Source organism: Drosophila tropicalis, unplaced genomic scaffold (genome assembly GCF_018151085.1).
Source record: "Drosophila tropicalis isolate 14030-0801.00 unplaced genomic scaffold, ASM1815108v1 contig_158, whole genome shotgun sequence".
Taxonomy (NCBI): Eukaryota; Metazoa; Arthropoda; class Insecta; order Diptera; family Drosophilidae; genus Drosophila; species Drosophila tropicalis.
In genome coordinates, this window is record NW_027172602.1 from 14,480,990 (window position 1) to 14,502,410 (window position 21,421).

The window sequence follows — 21,421 nt, forward strand, 5'->3', positions numbered from 1 at the left end:
TTAGGCTTTTTGCTTAATTCGCCGCTTAGGTAGAATCAGTTTTGCAGGTTAGGCCTGGTCAGATGGTATTGATCTTGCGATTAAAATGTTGGGTTTTCCAGTGTACATGGATCGTCAGAAACCACATGCGACTTTTGACAAAATACCATGGACAGCAAACTACAAATATAGACTGCGGACGACGAGACCACGGCATAAATTTACTTTTTGTCGTTTTCGTTGCCCGCTGATGCTGCTGGAATTCACAGTTGGAAGCTCTTAAACAGTGATGATGTCGGGTGACTCTGCATCTGATTCAGTTTAAGAATGTTCTTTGAGCTTGGCATTTTTTCGGACACAATTCGTTTATTTTCTATCCGAGCTGGTAAATTTTGTTGCCTTTTTAGAGGGGTAAGCGCAAAAGATAGCTACTGCGCCGACTCTGCAACTGGAACGTAGAACAGTTTTCCTGAGTTTCTGTTCTAAAATAGAGGAAATGAGAAGCGGCAGCAATGTATGTGCGAAGGAATAAGCCCTAGCTGAAGAAGCTAACGGTACTAATGCTTTTGTCAGAACAGCCGATGTCAACGAGCTTCGTGTTTACTCCGAAAACCCGAATGACGAACGGCGACGACGACGTCAGCAGCGACAAACAAAATTTTTTGGCTGCAATTTTCATTGCGTTCGAAAGTTCGACAACTTTGGGAAAACTGTCAGTTAGCAGCGAACTTAGAACAGGTAGAGACGCACGTTTCGGGCTTCCTCGCGCGCCTCTGTAACGTAAACAGAACAACGAAACAAAAACCAAAAACGTAACGTAACGATTGCCCCTTATAGAAACAAAACGCTGCATATAATGCGTCGCTGCCAACGTCAACGTCGACGCCAACTGGGGCGCCAGAGTTGGCCGCTGCCAATGTAAAATTTTATTACCCCAAACGCATCCAGCAGTCGGCTTTTGGACGTCCGGACTTCACACCGCCTCGCAAGGACTAACGAAGAACAAACTTTATTGCAATTCTCTCGCCACAGCGTCCAAAAGACGACCCACAACTACAGCAAAAAAAATGTAAAAACTTTTCGCTCGCGAAAACAAGACAAAAACTTTTGTTCAAAACTACGCGTATAATAAAGTTTTCCTCCCCTTACTGTTGCTACCCCCTTTTGGAAAGCAAAAATTTAAAGCCTAAAACAAAAGAAAGACTCCCCGAAAGTGAAAAGTGTGCGCCATTAATTGATATTGCGTATACGCCGGCAAAGTTTTAGCTCAACTTCCAAGACGCGCAGCAAAGAGTGAGTGCCAAAAAGTTTTTGTTCTTACTTTTGTTGTTTTTTTATTGTTGTTGTTTTTTTTTTTTTTTGTCGATGGTTTTTTGTTCATCGTGATTCTTGAAATTTATATGTGTGTCTATTGGTATTTCGCATGCGTTTGTACCTATAAGTGAGTGAAAGTGTAACAACGTGCAACATCAAAAGCAACATCAGAGGCAGAAGCAGAAGCAGCTACAGTAAATACGAAATCCTAGAAAATTCAAATCACAACTATGTCTTCAATAGTTAAATAGTTCAAAAGTAAAACAAATGTGCGAAATTTGTTAAAGCAAATACCGTAACAAGTGACAAGTGAGCAACAAAGAGATTTAAAATAAGCAAACACACAATCCAAATCGATATGAAATAGTAATTAAAAATCGCACTGAACCAAACTTAACTAGGTAAAGTTCATTTTTGAATATCTCTAACAATACATATACGTATTTGGAACTTTCTGGCAAGTCGAAAATAAAATGAATATGCCCGTACATAGTTTTGTATGTGACTCCAATCCTTCCCTATCACCCCGAAACTAACAAAAAAGTAAAGCGAAGCAGAAAAGAATTAATCAAAAGAGAACATATAGTTCGCAAAAACTCAAAACAAACTTAGAAATTCAATGCAACAAGAATATAATCACATTGAAACAAAATTTGACAGAATTGATAATCGAAAATTTTAAAACATCAGTAAAAGTTTATGTTCATGGGTATTTTTGTTTGTAGTAAACAAATAAACATTAGAAACAGTGGGGCAAGTGTATCGAATTTAATGGCCGTGACTGCTAAGTTTTCAGTTTGTGAAAAAACAAAGATAATTGTTTGTTTGTTGTTCTTTTAAAATAATTAAAAGAATGCTTCCAGAAGTATACTAAATGAAATAAAATTTGTATATGAAACAACACGTTCGCATAATTATTTATTCCAACTTCCTTCTTCAGAGAAACTCATTCATAGCAACATATGTATGTACATATGTATAACCACATTAGTTGCTTTCTCTCTTTATCTATAACTCATTAAAATACCACTTGCATATTATTTAAAGTTGTTCGTTAATTGTCCTTTTTGATTGAATATCTAAACTTTTGTTTGCCGGCTTAACAAATAAAAACACACATTTAAAAAAAAAAATCCGTTAGGGCGAAAATTTTGTGTTTTTATTATCAACTTTTTCCGCCGATCAAGAGAAGTTTAAATATTATCCAAAAATTAAAATTTTCACAAAAATTATAAAAAAAGTATATTTTTAATGGTTTTTAATGTATGTATGTCTGTTTTAATTTAAGTTAAATCAATCATTTTGATTTAACATGTGAAATGTATGGTTGTAGGCAAAATAATTATAAAGTTTACAGTTTATTTTGAAATTGTAAACAATCCTGCAATAAACAAATGCAAACTTAAGCTTATTAAACAATTAGAATAAAACCAAATAAACCGACAGATTACGCAGAAGTTGAGAGTAAAATTTGTGTTCTGTGTCCATTCACCTTTGGTTATCATCGTAGACCAATTTCAGAACGTTTAAAAGTTAAGAATATGACTCAAGTTCGCCAATTGTGTTTGGATTTTTCAAAAATGTTGTGGCTGGGTAACATTTTTGTTTCGAATTTCACTTGTTAAAAGCTCTGAAAGCCACGATACTCAAACACTTGTAGGGCCCTGTAGTGTAAGTTCAGATCTGTTCCCAGTTGCAATCGAGCAGAGGAATATTGTTTAGTCTACAAGTGGGAGCTAAAGTGTAATTCGTTGTAATTGAATTTGATAGTCGCATTTGCACTTGGGATCGTTATGACAACTGCAATTGTTTCTGTAACTGCTTCTACTGCTGCCGTTGCTGCGACATTGTTGCCCAGTATTTCGCAAGCAAATCTTTTATAAATCTTGTGCACTCTGTGCAGGCAGAAACATGGCGCTATCCAAGCGTCCATTGACGAAAGAAACAGCTTTGGTTGAAAGCAACAACAACAACAACAACAACAATGGTGGACATAGCAACGGCAAATACGATGAACATGATACAACCATCAAAAGAAGGAAGCGTTGCAGCCGCGATGATGAATCAACTCAGACTAACAATAACAATACATTACCCCAAAAGAAGCGACCACTGAGCAAAAATCAAGCCCAACCCCAACAAATGCCTGAAACTCCCGAAAGTCCCAGTTCAGTTACTTCGCCGGTAAAAATCGCCGCGGCTGATGCCGATCAGGATGATGAGACATTGATCCGTGAAACGCAAGCAGCTCTAAAAAGCCTCTCGGGTAGTTGGCCCGATGCCCGGGGCAATTTATATCGCCTACAGGAACAGGACGAAAATCCGCCGCCATTTCAAAATCTCTTTGAGGAGAAGCAAAAGTATGATGATGCAACACCCCCAGACTCAACCCACTCGAACAAAAACGTAACTGTACCAATTTCCCGTTTCCACAGACAAAAGGAGAATGACCAGGCTCGCCTCAATGCCCATGTGGTCGATGAGCGTGCTAAGAAGATGCATTCGTCGTCATCATTACCAATCTCACCATCACACTCACCTATGTCTTCAGCGACTTCATCAGGACTAACCCCACACACAGAAGGTGTGGACGGCCTAGAATCGGTTACGGCAAGCAATGTGTATAGCCACCAGGCCGCCTCCGCCTTCAAGCCACCACCTATCGATATCATTAAAAGAAACGGGCATCATCTAGTGGCCAATTATGCGGCTGCAGCCCACGCTGTTCATGCTCATGCTGCCCAATATGAGTCTGCCGCTGGATTGGCCTACTATGGCTATGCGGCAGCAGCGGCGGCCAGTCAACATCATATGGAGGCACCACCACTTCCACCAGCTTCAAGATCAACGACTAGTTTCGACATAGCGTCACAATTGAACAACAGCGATAAGCCCATGCCCGTGCTAAAAAAGGAGGCTCCTTCGGTAACGGGAACAAGTGCTATTCCGGATACCACCAAACAGTATACAATCCTTCAGCCGGCAGGCGTGGGCAGCCGTGCAGCCTCAGTGATGCAAGATATAGTACGCGAGGGTGTTCTGGGTGTTCCTCTTGTAGCCACGCCGCCCACCTCCGGTGACACACCGGTCCAATCAGCGACACCTACACCTAGCTACTCGCCTAGTAGTCAAAATCGCGGTAAGTTGTTAGTAGAACAAAAAAGAAATCAAACCAAAAAAATAAACAAAAAAAAAAAACAAACTTAACTAAAAGCAAACAAGGATTGTGGTTTGGGTGGTGAAGTGTAATGTGCTCTGAGCTTTGTAAATTCCTGTGGTACTTTTTTGGTACTCGATATTTAATTGTGATCAGCTGATGTGCGAAACTTCTTGTTGCATTGAGTTTGACAATTGGCTATGAACATTTAAACTTTAAAACAGAGATACATAGAAAGAAAAATCAAAAAGAAGACAGAGAGAGACAGAGAAAAAAAAGAAGTCACATTTGTCTTTAAAAAGTTAAATGAATATGTGGTATTCCGTTTGCGTTGTTCAAAAATGAATTGTTAAAAATGTGACAATTTCAATAAATTTTAAACAATAACAGGCAACATGATGACAAAAATTATAATGTTGTCAAACTAAATGTCACCCCAATCCCTTCCCACCGAATAAGTTCCCCTCACCACAATTCTAAAAATAAGAACCCTTTTTGCAGCTCATTCGGCGGCCAAAAAGACATTAACCGATTTTGTCGTTATTAAAATGGGGCTGTGTTGGGGGAAGACGATAGGGGATACAAATGGGGGTCGGTTGAAACGAGGTTTGGAAAGCAGACAAGCAACAACTAATGGCTTGTAAACCCTTTATACCACACACACACACACACACAAATATACATACATCAGAGCACTAGAAGTCCTTGCTGTATTTTACTAATTGTGTGCGTGCGTGTGTATGTGATTATAAATACAGCAATATGAGTGCACGTTTTCTAAAAACCATTTTTGCATATTTATTTTGTCATTATGTAGGCATTAATATGCTGCAAGGAGCCTGCTGACAAAAGTTGAAACGCCTTTAAGCCAAACAAATACGCAAAAAGAGAGAAATGGGTAGAGAGATTCGGGTTTTGGTATTCATAATTTGTGTGGCTTTTTGAATAGTTTTCCTAGCACAAGATTTTACAGGCTGTCAGGGCACGTAATAAGTCATTAGACTCGTTGTTCTTGACGTTGTTGTTGTTCATTGCTAATGTAGCTTATTAGGTTTAGCTCTATGACAGTCGACGTCTAGTTGTATAATACATACATATATACATATACATATAATACAAACATACTTATATTGATATATGTATATCAGCACCCCCCTCCCCACCACTCCCTTTTTCTACTTCTCACAAGTACTTTTAATTAAATTCTAATTAGAGTCGAGAGTTGAGTTTTTACTTCTAAGACCTTAGCTTCCTTTTTTGCTTGCTTTTTATACGCTGCAATTTGACATTCTGCCCGGCCACGTAATACAGACACACGAAAAATATTTCGAAAAATATTTCATTAACCTACCCCGCCACTTCTGTTATCCCACTCTTCGGCTAAAACTGCCAACTGGCAATCCTGTCTGTTACAGAATAGAGAAACACATACACTCATGTGGTTAGAGGAGCAGCCAAAAGAAAGGAAGGGGTTGGCATGTTATCTTAGAAAAAGGGCCAAGTTTCAGACGTGGTCTGGTTGATTTTTCCCTTTTTTGTTCCCTCATCGTGTCACCCTTCCTTCGCCGTTGCTGTCAAGTGTGTGTGCGTGAGCATTTTTAAAGTAAATAATGCAAAAGCTGTTTTCCATCAAATTTTAATTAATTATTTAGGCAAAAGAATTCGCCGTGTTCGTTTGCTACGCTCTGCCGTTTTTCACTCAGGCTCTGTCTCGGTTGTCGCATCTCCACATAATTAATTAGAAATTGTACACTACTATCCCTTCTCCAATTTTGCCTAACTCACTGACTCACTGACTTACACGAACAAGTTGTGGATTTACTTTTAGATGGCGCCAAATGCCCAACTCCCAATTGCACTGGCCAAGGACATGTCACCGGATTGTACTCGCATCACAGAAGGTATAGGCCACACAGACACATGTGCACACTTCCACACACATGCAAATTTACGCGTCCTTTCTCTCTCCCTCTCTCTTTTTCTCTTTGTTTTTCTACAACTTGGCTTTTCTCGTTTTGTACAGTTTATCGGGTTGTCCGAAACGCGATAAGGTCACCACAGAATGTAAGTGCCAAACCGAATATCAAGTAGACTCTTCTATCACTCCCCCTATGACTTACTATCCAATCTTATTATACATTTCTCTTACTGTCTCTCTATCTCTCTCTCTCTCTCTCTCTATCTTCCTCTCTCACACTCTCTCTCTGTCTTAGTCTCTCATAAATTCTCCTTTTTCGTCAATATGTATGTCTCTGTCTGGCTCTCTTTTTAAAAGTAGAAATCAGAAATCAGCGCATGTTATATCGTATTTGTGTGTACGTGAGTCTCTCTCTCACCGAGCTCTGTCTTTGGCTTTCTGCATGTCGAAGCTATAGATCCTTTTACAGTGTTTCCCCTATTCTTGTCGCAGCATAGAAGTTTTTCTACCATCTTCCACTTCATCTCTGGAATGTTCGTATATGTAGTTGTCGTCGTTCACACAAAAATCATGCGTTTGGTTTTAAACTAATTCACACCTTACTATACCCCCACCACCCTCTGCCCTGCTCCAACAAACCGTTCACTTCCATTCGCTCCGCCCAGTGTTAGCCCTGCACGAGCAAATTCTGAAATGTCCCACACCCGGCTGCAATGGACGCGGCCATGTCCAGCCGCATCGCACTGTTCACCGCAGTTTATCCGGCTGTCCGAAGGCATTGCGTCGTTCGGCCCATCGTCGACCGCTTAGCGAACCTACACTAGCAACAGCAGCAGCGGTAGCAGCAGCAGTGGTAGCAGCAGGTGCGATATTTTTCTCACTGCTGCGAACCAACAAACCAACCATTTGACGTCCAACGAAACAAAACTTAATCCTATCTCTTGATTTGTCTTTCTTTATCTCTCCCTCTCGCTTTTCTTCTTTCATTCTCTCTCTCTCTTTTTTGTCTTTTTATGTTTTTGTTTTCTCCTATATGTAGGTGAACTCCAGGAAAAGCATGAGAAGGAGCTACATCCTTTGGATAAACTTAAGATTACTTCCAATCAGTATCTGAACAACAACAACAGTAACTGCATCAATAACAATACCAAACTTAGTGGAGCCACTGCCACAATGCCCATTATTAAATCAGAATATAGTCCTGTTTCCAGCATAAAATCCGAATATAACAAATCGCCGATGCACTCGTATTTAAGTAATGATACCGCAGCAGCGAATGCTGCCTCGACTGGTGGCAGTGCACGAGCCAGCAGTAGTGGTGGTGGCAGTGTTGCAAGCAGCGGTGCAACAGCCCAAGCCAATGGTGATAACTTACATGCTCCTCATGTGGGTCGTTTTGTTGGCCTGCAAAGTCCCCAGCCACATGCACATCCCCATGGACACCATCAACAACAGCAACAGCAGCAACATACCCTACACCAGCAACGGGGTCCTTTTATCGAGGGCAACGCTAGTCAAATGATGCCAGCGGGTAGTGCTAGCGATGGCACTGACCCATCGAGCACCTATCATGCTGAACATCAGCACCAACAACAGCAACAAACGGAAGAGCGACAGCAACAATATGAACAGATGCGCTACACCCAATCACATTCAGTAGCTAATGGTTCAGAACTCTTAGCTGCCAATGGTGCCAACGGTAGTTCCAGTGAATTGTCGCCATCAACAGCACGTTCCGGCTACGAGCCACATTCGCATCCGCCCACCTCATTAAGCTCGTTGGCTTCTTCAGTGGCGCCGACTGGATTTGCAGTCGATTCAGTGACTGCAACCGCATCTAGTGGGGCTGGGTTTGAACGTTACGATCCAAACAATTGTTGTCCAAATGGACAGCGTCAAATCACAGGTACAGCGCCAGCAAATATGTATCATTATTTGCCCCAAAGCGCCGATGATCTTCAAGCGCAGCAACAGAAATATCTGCAGGAGCAACAACTGATGCTGGCTAAGGCTGAGCACGAGGAGCTGGCCAATGGCGGTGGACCAATCTATCCTCGCCCAATGTACCACTACGATCCCACAATGGGCCCACTACCACCTGGTTTCTCAGCCATAAATTTATCTGTAAAGATGGCAGCAGCCCAAGCGGCTGCTGCAGCAGCTGCATATCAAAATCAACAGCAGCAGCAACAACAACAGCAACAACATCACCAGCAGCAACAGCAACAGCAACAACAGCAGCAGCAGCAGCAACAACAACAGCAACATACAAAACAAAGCACATCACCAACGCCAAATGTGGGTGTGCCAGCTGTACCCGCAGTGGACCTCTCCGGCTCCACATCGGTGACATCATCTAGTCCACACGGTTTCAACTCGCCAGCCTCGCACAACCAATACACCCAGCGAATGGGCAATGGCAGCCCCCAGCCAGGAGCCAGCCCGAACATAGCAAGTCCGCAAGTGCCAAGCCCCCAAGGTCAGACACTGGATTTGAGCGTAACGCGGCTTCCACACAGGTAATTTTATTTGTATTAATTTATGCCGGAAAACGAAGCAACAAACCAAAAAAAAATTATAAGTTGCCAATGATTCAGTCAGTAAAGGTTTAGAGCACAACCTCAGCTTAATTTATATGCGAATATAATTTCTGCTTTAATGCTTTCCCTGATTCTTTCATTACACAGTATCATTACCAGCCCCCAGTATGGTTCTGATGGCTTGGTTGTAGGACATGCCCAAGGATTTGGCGGAGCCGCACCAGGTTCGTTGGGTCCAAATGGTCCCCCACGTTCACCGCAAATGGAACCAGTGGACTTTAGTGGACCCCCTCGTCCTCTTGGTTTCGGATTAGTTGGTCACATAAGTGGTCCACGGCCGTATAGTCGCGAATCAACACCGGATAGCGGTGGCTCACATTACATTGAGACATATAGAGATCCCAGTGGTAAGAGAAGAAGGGCGGTAAGGCGCAGCATTTGAATTTCATGTTTGAATTGCCTTCCCGTAGGCTATTCTCCGCATCCCGGCTACGGCATGGTAGTGCAGTCCGATTATCCACCTACTGGCTATCATGGTTATGGACCAGCCGCCTACCAGTGCAGTAATCCATATGCCACAGCGGTGGGTCCTGGAGGCTATCCGACGCCCGTTTCTGGTGGCTATTCGCCCAGTCCAGCCACCTGCTACTCGATGCCACCGCCACAGCATATACCACAGCATGATAAGACTAAAGATGGGTAAGTGTGAGGGGTATAGAAATATGCAAAAATGACACTCTACACTCGACCAAAGACAATTGCTACGAGTTAACGTAGATAAAGGCAAATGAAACCCTCATGTATTGAGAGGAAGCACTTTTTAAAACTTGCTGAATTTACATCATTATAATAAAGTTTAACCTCAAAAGTGAAAACATTGGGAAAGAAAGCATCCATACATGCTTTAATATTTATGATTTCGGTTTTTGGGCTAACAATGAGGCCATAAAATAGTCCCAGACGGACGCCCATGCTCCCTTCTTATCCGACCTCGGTAAGAAATTTAAGGCAACCTTTAAAACAAAGAAAACTTTTAGGCCATCGTCTTATCTGACAAGGGCCACACGGACCCATTTTAAGACTCCTTTTAAGAGTAGTAATCCACAATCACATTCCTGTTCACATTGGGCTGACTTCTCTTGACGTCTTCAACAGCTTAACAGGCTGCTCGCGCTCTGACCGCAACCATTTGCAGTCGCACTCACAGGAACTTAAATGCCCAACCCCTGGCTGCGATGGCTCAGGCCATGTCACTGGCAACTATTCTTCACACCGTAGCCTTTCTGGATGTCCGCGCGCTAACAAACCCAAAAGTAAGCCACGGGATGGTCAAGATTCAGAACCGTTGCGATGTCCAATACCCGGCTGCGATGGTTCGGGGCATTCGACGGGTAAATTTTTGTCCCACAGAAGGTGAGTTTTAACATTAATGGCGGGTTTCGAACGATAAATATTGTATGAGTAATTCATTTGGCTTCAGCGCATCGGGCTGTCCTATAGCTAATCGGAACAAAATGCGAGTCCTAGAGGCTGGTGGAACGGTGGAGCAACACAAAGCTGCTGTTGCTGCAGCTACGGCCATGAAATTTGATGGTAGGTTGCCATTGCATTGCATTTGCCCAAATATGTTGCGTTTCATTTCTGTTTCTCTTTTCTGAATGTGCGTAATTTTAATTTTCCTGTTGTCAAAAATTTCCCGCCATTACAGCATGCACTACCGTGGGCAGTCAAGGAATAAAGAAACCCAAATTCGATGAAGTCACGATGGTTTATCCAAAGGGCTACACTGGTGAGTTTATAAATGTTGTGTAATTTGTTCTTCTTTTTTTTTTTGGAACATGTATCTATCTCTCTCTTGCGTGTTTTCTGTTATGAACTGGGCTTCTCGTCATTATGCAAACTAGCTCCTTTTTGGATCCGGGGAGTATAATATCATTGTGATAAAGTTAACAACACATACAAGGAAACCCAAAATACTGTACTATGCAAATAAGTATAGTCGATTTGCTAGTATACTAACAAATTAATAACAAAACTCAAGTCTCTCCAATTGTGTGGGAGCAAACACTCTATCATAAATTAATGGCTTGGTAACTCCCCGGCTCTATTGGCTTACACTGAATTCGGTATCACAGCAGATGTTATGCCTTCTAATTGTTGATGTTGTTGCTCTCTTTTTGTATTGTGCATTTTCGGTTTTTAAATTTTGTGTGCGTGTGCTAACATCAAAAAATATAATATATATATGTATGTATATATATCATATATATATACATATATATATATGTATATAGTTATATATGTATAATATCTATTTATCTTTATATATACATATATCTATATTTATAAATATTTATGTATATATATCAGATATAAACGATCAAATTGGATGTCGAATGATGATATCTTAGCCACAGTCAAGCCCCAAACCGGACCGGACCGAACCGGAGCGGACCAGGTTAGAACTGCTTCGCCTGGTGTTGGGGTTTCCCATTCGACAGATTCCTCTGCCTGATGTGCTTTGAGCTCGTTTCGTCGAGAACCTTGCACCTTTCTTTGGCGATTGTGAACTTTTTGGTATATTCTAATAACCGATTCACGGACTAACTAAGTGGCGATCAAGTTTGTGCATTATACATATGTACATATGTATGTATATGTACATATATGTATGTATACACAAGAATAAAAACACACAAATTACGCGTCCTTTTTAGGTTCGTTTTTTGTTTTGCCGCACTTTATTTTTTATATTTGTTAACTCTGAAACATTTTGACAATTGTGTTAACTTTTAAATAATTTTAACTTTTAGTGTTTTTTTTATTAGTTTCTGAGTTTCTTGCAACTCTGTCATTTTTCAGGCAGGTTCTCTGCTGGACAATTTTAATTTTGGTTTCAGTTTCGAAATATTGCATCAAAGTATGCCTGGAGGAAAAACAAAAAGTATTGTCGAGAATTATTAATTAATACGATATTCTTTGACTTGACACGGGCAATTCACAATCCTGATCCCTCCAACCTGGTACATAACATGACATGGAAAACAATCTTGTATACGAGTGTGATAATGTTGCCTGCTAAACACAAAACTAAAAAACAAAACAAATTAACATTCCTAGTTTTCTAGTTCTAATTTAATTCTGTTTTCCTTCTTTTTGTTTCGTTTCATGTGTTTTTGTTGGCGTTTTCTTTTAGATTACGCAACGTTTTGTATCGGTGCGGAATATCTTCTGTAAATAATAAACAAAAAAAACCAGAAAAAAATAGAACCAAAATAAAACAAATAAAACATAATGATGGTAAATGAAGAGAATAAGAAAACAAGTCACACAAAGAATATAACAAAATGTACATACATACAAATTAAGCAAAGAGTCAATCGATGAAAGGTAAGCCCTGAAATTCCACTCTTAAACACTTTTCCATTTACCCACACATTCATCGCCCACACATGAATCATTCTACATGTCACTAAAATGGTATTTGAGTTGCTAGCACACGCGCACAAAAGCAATGCAAAAAAAAAAACTTGAAATGAAAATAATTAAAAACTATAACTAGTTAATAAGAGAAGCAAATAAGGTCACATCTAAGTTTAAACAGCGTTATTCTTTGATTCATCTCACTCTTTACCTTATGGCCACTCTTGTTTGTTTCCTGCGTTAGGCGGCAGTGGATTGGACATCGTCATGGGAAACGTTGGTGTTGGTGTCAACAACAGCAACGTAGTCACTGAAAAGACTCTGAGCACAAGTGCAGCGGCTGGCACTTCCTCATCCGCAGCTTCAGCTCTTGTTGTGACCAACAGTGATGATCTGAATACTTTGGAGGCAGAAATCTCTGAATTGCAGAGGGAAAACGCTCGCGTTGAATCGCAAATGATGCGGCTTAAGTCTGACATCAACGCCATGGAATCGCAGCTGAGCACCAGCGATCGGGTACGTAGGCTCAGGTTCGTTGATGGCAACAAATTATGAGTACCAGCCTTAAAGTGGTTTCCTTATCGTTTATTTTATGTGAACTAGGCTAAGAAACTTTTTGGTGGTCACATGCTGTAAGTTCCCTAACCCCGAACCTTTACTGAACTTCTACCAGACATACCAAAAAACTTGAGCTTAAAACGAGACTTTGGCGGGAGTTTTCATCGTCGACGCCGTCGTCACCTGAATTCAAGCACTTTTCAAGGACGTCTCTAAAACTCGTAAAAAAAATAATAAGAAAGCTGAAATCACAAAACTCGGTGCAAAAGTCGCCGTGCAAAGTTTTGCCAGCCGCTTCAAGTTTGGTTTCTCTTACCTAAAGAACATTGAAAAGAAAGTTGGAGTGACGACGTCGTCGGTGAGCAAAAAAAAAAAAAAATAAATAAAGAGAGAAATATAGAAAACAAAAAGTTTTTTATATAAATTATTGGAAACTTCCGTTTTCACTTGACAAATTGCAGAATGCACTTCAAAATGGCGCTGCCATGTACAGCAGCCAATCGCTAACGTTGCATCGTTGCATCGCACGGCGAATCAGAATTTTGAAGTCAGGCGACGTCCACCCCTAAATAACCTTGTCGTACATACGCACATGTCCCTAGACGGTTTATGTGTGTGCGGGCCTGGTCATGCGCAGGCTGCAGCAGCAGTAGTCCAGGTCTCGGTCATATCAAGCGCCAACAAATCGCAGGACGCCATTCGATTTACTCCTAACCAAGAGCGTAAAAAAAAAACCATGTGGAAAGGAAAAAACATCCTTCCCCTCACAAAACTGTGCTACGTGTATAGGAACTTCGTGCTGCTGTCGTCGACGTCTATGTTGCAAACAGCAGAAGCAGCGCTTTGACTTTCTGAAGCTAAGGCTCCCATTCGGAGAAATGAAAAAACAACACCGAATTCTCCCTCTTGCTCGTTCAAGTCCTCTCACTCGCTTGCTCCCTTCAAAACGATTCGTGCACGCTCGTTTGTGCTCGTCTTCTTTTTGGGGGCCGTCGTTATTTTTCCTTGTTTTTGGTGGATTCTTATTGGAATTTCAACACATATGAATGTACATACACGTACCCACATGTATGTACACATAGCACACTTGGCATATGTATGTGTTGTATGTACACTCACATATGTACATATATAAGGATATATCAGTAGATATTATTTATGTATGTTTTTGCAGAATGCATACATATGCATGCCGATACTAAGAAACTGAATTCCCCTTCTTAATGTCAACTGAGCTTTGTGACCATTAACAATTATTCAATTCCTGGTGCTTAATAATCAAAATATGTATGAAACTGACTACGAATTCATTTGTGACTCTTCCTTGTCATTAGGAGGCTTCTCCATTGAGCAGCCATCAGGTGACGCCTCATCATCAGCAGCAGCAGCGTTCCAGTTCTTCTGTGGCTACAACCTCACCAAATGGCCAATCACCTTTCGCCAGTGTCTCGTCTACCACAGCAACCACAACCGCTGATATTGGTTCTAGCAATTCAAGCAATTCCAATGTGGTGAATACAATGATAAGCACCCATCATCCTACAGCCGATACTGGTGGTGGTCCGCCAAATTCCAACTTAAATAATTATGAGAGCTTGCGTAATAATGTCATCACTCTGTTAGAGCATGTACGCCTACCACCTCCACCACCGCCTCCGCCACCTCATCCGTCAAGCACTGGACAACTGGGCCTGGACGCCAGTTGTACCAGCGGTGGTCAATTGACAGGTGAGCATACAGCCTACTCCACATTGCTGCCACCACCACCGCCCCCACCCCATCACGCCTATACGGTGCATCATCCCGGGAACTATCCCCATCACCCGCACAGTCATCCGCATGCGCATCCGCATCCGCACGAGCATTTCGATTCGTACATCTCGAAATTGCAGTCGTTATGCGTGCCACCCGATGTCTATGCCCTGCCCGATGATGGAGGCCGACCCGTTTACAATTCGGTGAAGCCCAGCATGCATCAGGACTATGGCAAACTAATGCCTACGCCCATTTAAGTGATATAAGAGGGCGACCCGGAACCACTTCCGTTATCCCGTCCAGGGTCATGTATATAGCTAAATAAAGAGCAGAGGGGCGAAACGACATTTTTTTCCAGGAGAAAAATTTTAATTTAATTTTATATTTCTTCTAAAAAATTTGCAAAGTTCATGTATAACACACTCATCCTTTTTTTCCCAATAGTGATTTATAACTCTGGCTACCGGCATGTCTGACCTGATGTTTGAAAGTGTTTTTTTTTTTCAAATTTTATTTTAATTTTTAAAAAGGAGGAAATATTTCAGATTTATGGTTGGCAATTAAACATGTTCATACATATGTACTTTTTAAATTCCATATTAACAAGCAAACGTCGTTTGACTGTGTCCGTTTGTCTGTGTCTTCTTAGCACCTACCAATGTGTTGTTGTTGTTTTTTAACTGTTTGGTGATCCATCACAGCATTCAAAAGAATGATATTAAATGAAGCTTTTATGGATGTTCGGTTTAGCCAACAAATTTTTACTGAATCTCTGGATGCATTCAACATGAAGATTTAAAGTAGATTAATTTTCGAAAATTTCCAAATCATTTATTTCGAAACTATCGAATTATCTGTTTACCGCATGCCGCGAAAACGGAGAACATCATGCATTTGAAATTGATAAGTCAAGAACACAGTATTTAGTAAAACTAATTCATTCACCTTAAGAATTACTGCAATATAAAACATTTAACATCGGGATACAAGGTACACACGACCAACGTGAGGCAGCCTCCTTGTTCTTTATGTTATTCCTGGTAAATTGTTTATCGCCATATCCTGTACTAACTAAGAGCACATGAATATATGCATTCATATATAGATATATATATCTCATATAAAATACGAAGAACCTTGATTAGACCGTAGCTTTGAATTGTTCCACGTTCTAGGCTCTAGGCATTGATGCTTGTCGTGTTCGATAGAAATTGTAAAAAGTGGATATGAAACTAAAATATGTGAATTTTTTTGTGAACGTTTTTTTTTTAACGTATCTAATACTACCTAGAATATAGGGCATTTGTTTTTTTTTTTTTTTTTTTTTGCTGTCGATATCTGATGTCAATTTTCATAAAACTAAATAAAAGGAAAAAATCTCAACAGTTAAGCATGTATGTATGTATTTATGTATGTGTTTGTATGTACATCTAATTCTAAACATAGTTAGTGGTACGGAAAGGTCTGACACCAAAAATGAAGAAACAACGCATTGCAAATATAATCAACAGTAAATTAATGGTTTTTTTATAATAAAGTTTAGCGTACATTAAAAATTTAAAGTATAGAGGGATAAAGTGCAAAAAAGTAAAAACAGAAAGTAAAAAAAAAACTAATATCTGATGTCATAAATAAAAAATCTTGTTGCAAATGCCAACACTTCCCACATTCATTTTGTGGGGTCATAAGTTTGAATGCTTTCAGAACCATTATTGAAATCAGATTTAAGGCATTAAATAAATCAGAATAAATACCAAATTCAGTGCAATACATTTAAATGGAATTAAAATAGCACTTAAGTAAAAGTAGTTCAACTTTTTTTTGGGTTCTTATTAATAATAACAAATATGTAACTACACGGTATAACTACGTATGAAAATGAAAGCAAGAGAAATGAAACTCCCACAGGGGAATTTAGACGAATTTTAAAGAAAATACAGAAAATTAACAGGCCTAAAGAATCTTTGTATTTATTATAAAGTGACAAAAAAAAACAAAAAACAAAAAACGAAGATGAAATTATCTTCAAACCTATAAGAATAATAGAATTAATATAAAAAATATTTATAATATTTATTGTAAAACAACAACCATAAGAATTCTGTAATTTAAAAAAATATTTTATGTGATCATTGTCTTTTTTTTAAATATTACAAGAAATAAATAATTCAAGTACCAAATAAAAGAACAGGCACGTTATGAGTTCTGTAAAGAATGAAGTGAGTAACTGGTCTCGCCGACTTCGGTATACCATGTACAAAGTGAAAAAAATTTTAAGTTTGTAAGACCAAATGAATGTAGGTACAAAAAAAAAACAACATATTTTATCTCGCTCAGTCTCACAAGGACATGAGTGCTGCAAGGACATGAGTGCCGGCCAACGGCCACCTCCGTCCTAATGGACCATTTAGTAAAAGCGTTAATTTGCCTATTTTTGTATGGATTTCAATAAAATTCGGTGTATCAATCAATACAGATATTTTATAATTAAAAATCAATATCAGGTTTGAATGCGACCTTTTGAATACTGGGGGACGAAATAAATAAATAAACTTGATAAGTGCACGTCCTGCACAAGTCTACACACCAAATTTCAATGTACTTGTTTACTGGCTTTCTTTTTCTCCTCCTGGAGCAGAGTTCAGACAAACAAATTACAGTCAAAAATCTCTGAAAGAATAGTTCGAGCAATATACATTTACAAACACAAATTTAACTTTATCTGCTTACATACATAAGCCTTATAAGCTCATCTAAAGCAAGGTAAAGGCTGAGCTCAGGGGGAATTAATCAAAGATTTTAGTGATTGTAGTAGCGACTGCATAGGCTCTGAAACTCCTGTTGTATTTTTATAACGTTCCCGTTTTTAGTTGGCTTGGATAATGTCAAGGGCTTTTAATAATGAAACAAACACTTACCCATGGGCAGTGTGGGTTCAGAACGGTTTCAGAGAATTCCGTTACAACTTTTTTCTGGTTTTACAGCTTGATTTACATGGTTTCATTAAACATTTATCAATTTATCAAAATCCAACGCGTCACATACTAAGTCATTACCAAAAACTATCAACGAGCACAACTAAAACTGTACGGCTTACATTAGTGGTTTAAGGTAGCATGAGTTGGTTTCCCACACTTATACCAACAACTACTTGCTGTTGACCAAAGTACAATTTTTCTGGGTTCCCCGCATACCAGTTCAACGTTCAAAAGTTTATCTATGAATGTACAATGTCGACCGAGAAAACAAAAAAAACCCCAAAAGAAGGTGCTCAGATTTACACATGATTCAATCTCTTCGTCTGGCTCATAGCTGTCCGATGTTTGTTAGTGGGAGCCGCAAAAATATTTGCATAGTTACCTTTAATGTGGTTCGGCAGAGTTTTACCAACGATTTGAATGAAGTCGGTTTTTTTATACACAGTTTTTCGACAGCAAGGGAACAAAAATTTCCTTTGCAAAAGCACACACAATGTGGCATTTAATTTTAAATGAAAAATTCTATTCTCTTACCACGCAAACGATACCGACAGAAAAAGAGATAAGGTTAAATGTATATGCACACAAAGACCAAAAAGCATTGAATTCATTTGCATAAATAAGAAAAAATTCTATTAGAGTTCGGCACAAAGGTGAAATGCGGCTGGAAAGTTATACAGGAATAAAGTTCAAAAACGTAAACAAAAGTATAGCATATTTATTGGGGACTCAAAAAAATTTTGAGCTATGTTCGAGATACAAAGATGGCTCGAAATCTAAATGTTTTTCAGCGTTATATAATAAATGTTATTGACTTTCAAAACGACTTTATATTGATTTCCCTTTGCAAAGACCTGAACACAGATACTTGGTGCTTTTCTCTTTTCCATAGCCATGACTTTCACTTTACCACATCCATATATTGGGTGAAGCTAGTCGAAAATCGCATAAATTAAAAAAAATGTACACACACTCGCAGCACTAAAAAGACTGATAGACAAAGACCCCTAATGAAAAACAGTCGCAACCCTTTGGCGCTGTCCTCTTCGTTTTATATACATGTGCATATGTACATATGTACATGGATACATACCCCAATCGCCTGCCTGCAGCTTGTCGTTCCTCACCAAGGAAGTAATAAAGTATGTCGAGAGTAACTTATTAACCATGCTGACAACGCTACCAGCTCTTGGAGACCAGAAAGCAGTCATAGCCAGGATGTGTGCACAATGTGTGTACATATATGGCAAATACACACTCGCACAAACACAGTGTGTTAATGGAGCTGTACCTACACATGCATGTATATATACATATGTACATATTATACAGCACCGTATTTCATGTTTGCTAATTGCAAGTCGATTTTTCATTTCTCATTTTTCCCAAGTGTCGTCAGCGGAGTCCAATGTGGACTTAGCCAGGGGACACACTAAGGTAAGTAGAAGTGATTGGGCTTCATGTCGAGTGGAACTTGAGGTTTCCGTTTAGTGGTACTGCAACCGGAAGGACCGCACGAAAGACAAAATATTTAATGAATGCGAAAAAAAACCATGAAATTTATTTAAATACTACTCGTCAAGAGTGATACCCTATGCTTGCTCAGTTGCATGATAAAAACCGGTTTCGGAGTTTATACAGATTATTTAATGCAAAACAAATAGATATCCGTACCGATTTCAATACGGAAACACCTACTATGATTTTATTACAACACGTTTTCTAATGCATAGTAACAATATTCCTTAAATCAGTTTACGTCCTTCGACGGTTCAAAAGGTTAATTTAATTACAAATTCTTTACTTTCCTCAGTGTTCAGATTAAACATTCATGTGTGTGGTGGACGGAAGAGGTCCGGGCAAGCATTCTACCTGCCGTCCCTTGTACTCTCTCCCCACTTTATTCGTTTAAATACCCAAGAGAATTAAACCTTCGGCCTACGTATATATGTGTGTATCTCCGCCACCAACTTGTACTGATTGTCCCCCCAATGAAAAATAGCACTCATTAATGCTGCTCATTAGCAGCCGCAATGTTAGACAATTTTTGTTCCTTCATCCTGCTCATTTCTATTGACATTGACAGCTCCCCTTGCCCCTGGCATTTTGCGTGTCCTTCTAGTTCTGTAGAACCATTCAGCGAGTGTCAACTGGCAAATGATTTGCCATTATTTACTAATAAAACTCATCGAGTTTTATCCACACGCACTCACTACGGTAACCGAATATACTATATGACCTCCAATCGACCCAACCCCGGCTCCAACTATTGCTAGAGTGAAGTAGAATGGGTAGATGTTCATGTTGTCACTATCCCTGCCACACAGACTCTTATTTCAAAGCGACTACACGTACTTTTTTCGCAAATGACCTCAATTAAGGTGGTCAGAGTTAAGAAATGAGTTGGATATGGATTATAGGTAGATATGATACCTGAACAGTGCCATGTAATAGGCATAGGACGCCGTTAACCATAGGGGAATGATCTTAATCCCGAAAATTAATAAAATTATGCCACTATAGAATATTGCTTTAACAGTACACTTTTCTCTGAACTATTAGTTTCATGTGATCATAATACTACAGTGTTCCAAGCCAATTCTTATGTATACTTATGTACTGCCAGAATACAAACAGAAGCTGAAATGGGAATTTTCATTTAAACAGCCCGAAAACGGAGAGACTAGCTTTTATAAAAACAGACAGACGAACCTCTGCAAGAATTAAATGAAATCTAAGACTGGCTTGTAGGGTGAAAAGTTTCCTCATTTTGCTCACGGTAGATCCAACACGGATGACATACTAATTAATGTACATATGTATGAGCTTCGACTTGGCTAATGTTAGATACATATTCAACTTCCTTTTACCAATCGAAGTTGGATCAATGCTTGAAGCTTTAAATAAGAGTGGTTAATTGGTTGAGAAACATGAGTCAGACATATCATTTTAGACGTATTTTTTATTTCGATTATTCATTGAAATGACCACAAAATGACATTTGCATGTGGGTTCGGACGTGCTCCAACTCCAAGTTGACAGGCCGCCACCCTTGCTTGGTGCCTCGGGGAGTTTGGGCGACAGCTACATATGTGATCTGACCTAAGTATTGGGCTATTAGTCACCCTAAACAACAAATTTACTAGATATGCGTCCCTATCGGGTTGACCAAAAACAAAAAAACAAAATTGACAATCTTTATTACTATTTTTATTCTTGGTCAAAACTGCCTTTAAAATTCACACATGAACGCCACGTCTTTAATTGTCCTACTATACTTCTACGATTGAAAATCAGGCATTAGTCTGTATTAAGACATAATAATAACGCCTTTACCATAATGTTCGCTTTAAGGCATTACACACGCGTATTTGGTGCAGGGGAATATCAAGTTATAAGCTACTGTGACTGTAATCGTTGTTTTGCTGTTGGTGTCATCGCCAGTTACCATTGCAGTGACCAAAAAGCAATTAGCAAAGTTTTCTGCATTCAAAAACATACACGCCGCTCTCTTAGTCCTTGCGAACAGGCAAGCTGAAAGCAGAGGCTCCAGCCTTCATTTTGGTGTAGTTGCACAACTTATCATAGGAAATGGCAACTAACCAAGTGCCACGACCAGGCAAAAAGGCAAGCAGGGACATTCTCGACAATCTTCATCATTTAACTCAACCATCCTATCTGCTTCATTCACAATTATTCATGGATAATCTAACCCGAAATGGGACGTTAATTACTGGCGCATGTCAATGGCACGTCCCTTTTTTTTTGCAGAAGTGAAAATGAGTGTGGGCATGAATTG

General features: G+C 39.6%; 1 protein-coding gene across 2 annotated transcripts; it reads left to right on the top strand.

Moving 5' to 3' along the window:
• Nucleotides 1-607: 607 nt before the first annotated feature.
• Nucleotides 608-16,681, top strand: LOC137581930 (AF4/FMR2 family member lilli). 2 transcript variants are annotated; one of them, XM_068296341.1, is made up of 11 exons: nucleotides 615-1,272; nucleotides 3,197-3,653; nucleotides 3,729-4,432; nucleotides 7,408-8,887; nucleotides 9,056-9,315; nucleotides 9,379-9,607; nucleotides 10,064-10,321; nucleotides 10,389-10,501; nucleotides 10,617-10,697; nucleotides 12,576-12,847; nucleotides 14,224-16,681. In XM_068296341.1, the coding sequence occupies exons 2-11, from the start codon at nucleotides 3,205-3,207 to the stop codon at nucleotides 14,899-14,901; spliced, it is 4,524 nt and encodes a 1,507-aa protein (XP_068152442.1). In that variant the 5' UTR covers nucleotides 615-1,272; nucleotides 3,197-3,204; the 3' UTR covers nucleotides 14,902-16,681. The 2 variants fall into 2 exon arrangements, with proteins under 2 accessions (XP_068152451.1, XP_068152442.1); XM_068296350.1 differs by lacking the exons at nucleotides 12,576-12,847; nucleotides 14,224-16,681 and adding an exon at nucleotides 12,105-12,293 and having other exon boundaries at nucleotides 608-1,272; nucleotides 3,197-4,432.
• The last annotated feature ends 4,740 nt before the right edge of the window (nucleotides 16,682-21,421 follow it).

What these genes read in the sequence shown, in the direction of transcription:
- LOC137581930 (XM_068296341.1), top strand. Translation starts at nt 3,205, where the DNA reads ATGGCGCTATCCAAGCGTCCATTGACGAAAGAAACAGCTTTGGTTGAA. An exon ending in GTAACGCGGCTTCCACACAG is followed by an intron (nt 8,888 to 9,055) that starts GTAATTTTATTT and finishes TTCATTACACAG; the next exon opens with TATCATTACCAGCCCCCAGT. An exon ending in GACATATAGAGATCCCAGTG is followed by an intron (nt 9,316 to 9,378) that starts GTAAGAGAAGAA and finishes GCCTTCCCGTAG; the next exon opens with GCTATTCTCCGCATCCCGGC.